Source organism: Hibiscus syriacus, unplaced genomic scaffold (assembly GCF_006381635.1).
Source record: "Hibiscus syriacus cultivar Baekdansim isolate YM2019G1 unplaced genomic scaffold, ASM638163v2 tig00113719_pilon, whole genome shotgun sequence".
Classification (NCBI taxonomy): domain Eukaryota; kingdom Viridiplantae; phylum Streptophyta; class Magnoliopsida; order Malvales; family Malvaceae; genus Hibiscus; species Hibiscus syriacus.
The window spans coordinates 1,361,757-1,368,755 of record NW_024063467.1 but is presented as its reverse complement, the minus strand read 5'-3'; the positions used below and the strand labels follow the sequence as shown (position 1 = coordinate 1,368,755).

The 6,999-nt window shown below is 39.2% G+C and overlaps 1 protein-coding gene across 1 annotated transcript; it reads right to left on the bottom strand.

The window, feature by feature from the left end:
* Positions 1-1,434: 1,434 nt before the first annotated feature.
* Positions 1,435-6,735, bottom strand: LOC120186770 (formin-like protein 10). The gene is made up of 7 exons (XM_039190625.1): positions 6,577-6,735; positions 5,583-6,066; positions 5,041-5,488; positions 4,741-4,937; positions 3,993-4,228; positions 2,359-3,734; positions 1,435-2,314 (listed from the first exon to the last, which is right to left on the bottom strand). Exons 1-7 carry the CDS (start codon positions 6,733-6,735, stop codon positions 1,435-1,437), a joined length of 3,780 nt encoding a protein of 1,259 aa, XP_039046556.1.
* Between the last annotated feature and the right edge of the window lie 264 nt (positions 6,736-6,999).

Genomic DNA, 6,999 nt, shown 5'->3' with positions numbered 1-6,999 from the left:
CTATAGTGACGTTTTTCAATAAACAACACTATATATAGACATATTGCAGCGTTTTTAAAAAAAAGTCATTATTTTTGGGGTTTTATTTAAAAAACGCAACTATAGATATTTATTGCGGCGTTTTTCATAAAACGCCACTATTATTATCCCGAAATCAAATATATCTAGAAAATAGGGGCCCTTTATAAGAATTTATACAGGGTCCCCCGAAAACCTAGCCACGTCCCTGCCGATTGAGTCAAAACTTGTCGAGTGTGAATCTCGTAGTAGATAATAATTTAAATTATAAGTAAAAATTAAAATAGATTATACAATTTTACTTGTTGGAGAGTACGTTGGGATTAAATTTAATCTTTATTATACTGAAATATTGATAAAGCTTGAAAAGTATTACTATTTTTCTCCTCATTTGAGTCCTGCACGGTTTTGAATTTGAGCAGAGAGAATTCTTTCTTCTTTTAACGAAGAGAGGGAAAGCTTTCGAGGGGTAAGTAAATGAGACGAGAAAAATCGTGAGTTATTCAATATTAATTCGATCAGCGTTTGAAAAATATTCGACTCGAGTTCTAAACGATCTACTTGCATGCTCGCGAGCAACTCGAAAAAATTATATATTAAAATTTTATTTTAGTAAAAAAAATAAATTATTAATAATATTAACATTTATGTGTTTATTTTTTAACTTAATGTGGTAGAATATTTTCATTTTTAAATTTGAGCTTCAATTGAGCTAAGTTCAATATTTTTTTATTTTAAGCTTTGGCGAGCTTTTTCGAACTTCTATTAATGATTTTGATTTTGATTTCGATTTGAGTTTAAAAATTTTGGGCTCGCAAGTTTTCAAGTCAAGTCGAGCTCTATTTTAGAGTTTTTAAGTCGAGCTAAAAAATACTCAGCTAGACTCGGCTCGTTTAATGTTTTAAATCAATTTGAATGAGTAATTTTTTTATGTTTGTCAATTTTGGAGCGTGTTGAATTTAATTCTTACAAGTTGAATACCCAAAAAGAAATTGGTTAACAAATTGATGTAAATATCTCTTGAATCTTCAATTTCGAAAACGAACAATTTCAAGGTTTGAAAATTCGATTCTGGAGGGTTAAATCTAAAGATATAGAGAACAAAGATCAACAAAATGACTTGAAAGTGTGTCAAAGAAAGGGAATATCTCGTTGGTTTGGATGTACCAGTGAAAAGAGTGATAACTTTGGAAGTTGTTCACTGTTGTCTACGGCAATCGAACTAGCTTCAATCTGTAATCGTCGATCTTGTACAAGAGTAAAGCGAGGTAAACTATAATAATGACAACAAAAAGGTAAAAGGATGCATGCTTCCAACGGAGAATCTCTTATACCTTTCTCGATTAAGGAGAGAAGCTGTCTTCGTCTGAACTGGAATCGCGCACCCGCTGACTGGTAATTGCTGGAAGCAGATGTCTATGAATAACCAGGGGCGGTGACTGGCGCACTGAACGGTTGTTGTTGTTGTTTCTCTTGAGAAGCTGGCACTATTGAATCTTCTTTTTTGGAATCCTCGTCTTGCTGAGGCTCCGAATATGTTCGCTGTTGGTTCACTTGAGAAGATGGCGCTGAACCTTCCTTTTCGGAATCATTGTCGTGGTGGTGCTCCAAAGACGGCTGCTGTTGGCTCTGTTGAGAAGCTGGAATTGATGAACCTTCTTTCTCGGAATCCTCATCTTGCTGAGGCTCCAAAGTCGGTTGTTGTTGGTTCTCTTGAGAAGCTGGCGCTAAGGATCCATCCTTTTCAGAATCATTGTCTTGCTGAGGCTCCGAACATGATTGCTGTTGGTTCTCCTGAGAAGCTGGTGTTGATGAACCTTCCTTTTCGGAGTCTTCATCTTGGTGATGCTCCAAAGACAATTGCATTTGGTTCTCTGGAGAAGCTGGCTCTAATGATCCTTCCTTTTCGGAATCCTCATCTTGCTGATGCTCCGAAGACAATTGCTGTTGGTTCTCTAAAGAAGCTGACTCTAATGATCCTTCCTTTCCGGAATCCTTGTCTTGCTCCGAAGACGATTGCTGTTGGTTCTCTCGAGAAGCTGGCTCTAATGGTCCATTCTTTTCGGAATCCTCGTCTTGCTCCGAAGACGATTGCTGTTGGTTCTCTTGAAAAGCTGGCTCTAATGATCCTTCCTTTTCGGAATCCTCGTCTTGCTCCGAATACGATTGCTGTTGGTTCTCTTGAGAAGCTGGCTCTAATAATCCTTCCTTTTCGGAATCCTCGTCTTGCTCCGAAGACGATTGCTGTTGGTTCTCTTGAGAAGCTGGCTCTAATGATCCTTCCTTAAAGATGGCTCTAATGATCCTTCCTTTTCGGAATCCTCGTCTTGCTCCGAAGACGATTGCTGTTGGTTCTCTTGAGAAGCTGGCTCTAATGATCCTTCCTTTTCGGAATCCTCGTCTTGCTCCGAAGACGATTGCTGTTGGTTCTCTTGAGAAGCTGGCTCTAATGATCCTTCCTTTTCAGAATCCTCATCTTGCTCCGAAGACGATTGCTGTTGGTTCTCTTGAGAAGCTGGCTCTAATGATCCTTCCTTCTCGGAATCCTCGTCTTGCTCTGAAGACAGTTGTTGTTGGTTCTCTTGACAAGCTGGCTCTGATGAATCTTCTTTATTGGAATCCTCGTCTTGCTGAGGCTCCAAAGACAACTGCCGTTGGTTCTCTTGAGAAGCTGGCGCTGATGAACCTTCTTTTCTGGAATCCTCGTGTTGCTGAGGTTCTGAAGACAACTGCTGTTGGTTCTCTTCAGAAGCTGGCTCTGATGAACCTTCTTTCTTAGAATCCTCGTCTTGCTGAGGCTCCGAAGACGATTGCTGTTGGCTGTCTTCAGAAGCTGGCTCTGATGAACCTTCTTTCTTGGAATCCTTGTCTTGCTGACGCTCCAAAGACGATTTTTGTTGGTTCACTTTAGAAGCTGCTGTTGAACCTGCGTTTTTGGCCTCCTTGGCTTTCTGGGCTAGCTGCTTCGCTCTGGTATCTCTAATTTCTCTACAAACCTTGTCTAACATTGTCAAGAAATCCCTTACAATCGCAAACAAATGCAACCCTTCCTTCGTTCCAGCCTGACCATGAAAATAATCTGCTGTGCTCTTGATGAGCTCCATTATTCTCTTTTCTTCCTCTGATAGTCCTTTAATTTCAGCTTCTGAACCTTCGGTAAAACTAGACAATGTAAGATAAAATTGAGAGGCCTCATCATCGGTACCCTTCATATCCGTGTTCAAAAACTCTTTAGTTTTTTTCAAACCAAAATCGAGTTTTGTCACAGTAGTTGGCAGGGCATCAGCATCAATAGCAGCAGCCTTCCTGACAACTTCAAGTTCGGTGGTTACACCTGAAACCACTTCAAGACCAAGACTGCGGTAATGCTCCTCAGTGTCTTCTTCGTTACCTTCAACGAAGTCCAGTGCCTTGAAATTGCCAAGGCTAGAGCCCTGGCTTGATGATGATCCCTGGCTAGATGATGATCCCTGGTTTGATGATGATGAGCGAACACATCTTATGCCCTCGTAACGTATGATCTCCTGAACTACGAAGTGGAGAAGTGTTGTCTTACCATCTGTTCCCTTCACATCAGATAGTTTCAAGAGTGTGTCAAGCTTGAATGCCTGTGCACCACCACGGTAGGTACCATCGTTCATGCGGTTACCCGTTTTAAGCACTGCTTCTAGAAGTTTCATGAACAATCTGCTATTTTTTAGCTTCGTGCAAGCTATCTGTCATTAGGACAATAATCACAACCATCTGGTTACTCATCATTGAAGTAATAGAGGTTTCCATATAGGAGCTATATTCATGAAGATAAATTCCCAGAAAATATGTCTTAGTGGTTAAATTATGCGGCCTACTGATTATTGAGTAGCAGAAGATTCAATCGACCAAAAAATATATGCAAAAAACATACAAGAAACACTATTATTTTTCATTTCCTTCCTCCTATGGTCTATGGGGACCTGGAGGATCTATCATCTCACCTCAAGAGTTGCAAAGGATTCTTTGAGGCCACCAGCTTCCTCAGGAAAATTGCTCATGAACAGCAAGGCGTCAATTCGTTTGAAGGCAAAAGCTATTTCAACCACGGTTTTAAGGAATCTCTCAGCAGGGCCTAATTGATTAATATCCCCTGCGAATAATCTAAGCTTCAATTCCTCGTCTGGTGTTGGTGTCATCTTTTGTAATGTTTGAAGGAGCTCTCCTGGAAGCCTGTGGCCTGTCTCAGTTTAGTTTAGAAGAATGAGCTGTCACGTGCATTTAAAGATTGAAAAAGATCTAAAACAAATATTTTACATGCATATTCGACCAGATGAATGAGAACTTAAAACTTTCTGCTTCTGTAGCCGCTATCTATGCACTTGGTATATATTTCAATTACCATCTTTATGTTTTACATGCTTTTTCTCGATAAATGTCGACACAACCGATGAATGATTAGAATTATTTGCCAATACTATACACATATAATTACTGAAATTCCTACTACATTCTATACCAGCAAGTTCTCTGGTAATGCGGTTCCTTTATGTTCAAAACTTAAAAGGGGAATTTAATGTATTTGATTAGAAATTCTATTGACCCCATAGCAAAATCAATTTAAGCAATTAAATCTTTTTTTTTCCAATCAAATTTTATGTGTTCTAATTGTCATTCAAACTAAAAAGGTAAATGAAATATAGTATCAGTATAAGCAATTCCGCCAATATTCCTTTAAAAATAGAATGATACCTTCTTTGAGAGCATCAACAACTTCCCGTGTTGAAATATTTAGTGCGCGTAGAAGAATAGACAAATTTTGAGCTTTCCTAGGGTCGATAATCTGAATGTACTGGATCACAGGTTCCACTGGTTTATCTTTCTTCTCTTTACTCTTGTTATTATTCGCTTGATAACCAAATAAAGTCTCTATCATCTCTTCACTCAACCTACAGAGGTTTTTCAGTTGCAATTTGGAATCAAAGAAAATTTTGATGGTGCATTGTTAGTCAGAAAGTTTGCTACTAATGGAAGGTAAAATTGTTGCCTTACTGGAATGATCCACCACGGATCTCATGCCAGACCATTAACTGATCTGCATTAGCTGTAACCTTGTCCCAGAAAAACGGTTTTAACTTGGCTTTTTGTGAAGAATCACCACCACCACCATCAGAAGAAGAAGTCTCACGTTTACGTCCTCCAATAGGTCCAGCTTTCGCTTTTGGTGGTGGTGGAGGACGGACACCTTTAGGTGGAGGCGGTGGGGGGGCAGCACGAGGAGGAGGAGGAGCTGGTGCTGCAGGCGGTGGTGCTGGAGGAGGAGGAGTTGGTCTCGCAGGAGGTGGTTTCAGGAGTGGTACATCTGATCCTGGTGGTTTTGGAAGTAAGCCATCGTCTTGTTGTGCAGGCAAACTACTATCGGGAGAAGGGTCATTATATTCACCAGTAGTGGGTTCTTGTTTGCTCGAACAGCCTAAATTCATAGACTTGTGTGAAGAACCTGAATGATTGTAAAGTTGAAATGTTTGTGGAACATGAACAAGAAAACAAAGATGATAACAACTCAATGAAAAACATACACAGCAAACACATACCTTCACTCAAGTAATCGGTTAAGTGTAGAAGAGGTTTTTCCTCCTTTGGTTCTTCAAGTTTCCTCAAACAACAAAAGTAGAAGACCACCGCAACAAGGATAAATGTTGTGACAGAAGTTGCAGCAACAGCAATAATAACTGTCATCATATCCTTCTTTTTCTTTTTTTTAGCTTTACCTGATTTTGAAACCTTTTTCGATATGTGAAGTGAATAATCCAATACACCTCCAGATGGATGCGACCGTATATAGCTTGAGGTAACATCTGGATCAGAAGCAGGAAAGACAAGTCCATTCTTTTTTAAGCAATCAAGAAACCCTTCTCTCACTTGAGGAGGCAAAGTATTAATAGCTTTGTGCATCCTTTGTTTTGTTAATAATGGCGATATCAAGTCATCGGTTGCTTGTGGTATGTAGAGGTTAAAACCTTTCATAGCAACTCTCTTTTCTCCCATCTCTTCCATGCAATGATTCCATGTTTCAGCCTGTAAGTAGAAAACCTCTGTCAAGCTTTCAACTTGTAATGTTTTCAACCCTGAACTTGAGAAATCGAATAGGTTTCAAGAAACCCGTATACGATAACCGCTTGATCCATAATTGCAGTGACATATACATGAACTTTTAACATGTTTCTAATGCATTAAACATCGAATGTGCTCGAACCAAACCTACACCATACAAGAACCTTGGCTATCATCTGTACTAAACCCCTAGAAAAGGGAAACGACTAATCTTATAAATCGAAGTAAAGGCAGGAAACTTTTTGACATAGCTTATCATTTCACATAGCTGAAAGAATTGCCTTTGTAAGTCGAATTATTCACCCCAATATAGTGAGAATTCGACATAATTGCCTTAAAAAAATCCGAACACGGTTCTCTCTCTCAATTCCCTTCATCACAATGCTATGCATGCTAAAGTTTCTTAACAACTTACATGCTCCAAGAATTCAACAAGAGGGGTGAAAATGAAAACAAGAATATGAATCATCTTACCATTTTGTCATTCATCTTGGGAGATGTTTTTGCTCTGCCTTCATCTTCACGCATCCTCCTCTTACCATCCGAGCTCGCCACACTCGAACTGCAGACCGATATCACCAATAAAATGGCATAAGCAGCTGCCATTCTCATTTCCATTGCTCTTCCAAACATTACGCCGTTCGCTTATTGTTCTTCTCATTTCATCGAATACACAAATAATCTTACAACACAACCCTGTTTTTCTTTCTTTCTAAGTATTCCTTGATTATTTTCTCTCCTCCAAGGAAAATGCCAAACCCTCCCCCCTTACTATCTTCTAAGTTGTCTCCTTCACCAAACCATTGCAATGACACAACAATCTGTTCCAATGTCTCTCAACCTTAACATTATCAATCCAAAAAAATTAAAAAAAAACAAAAAAGAAAGAAAGAAAAA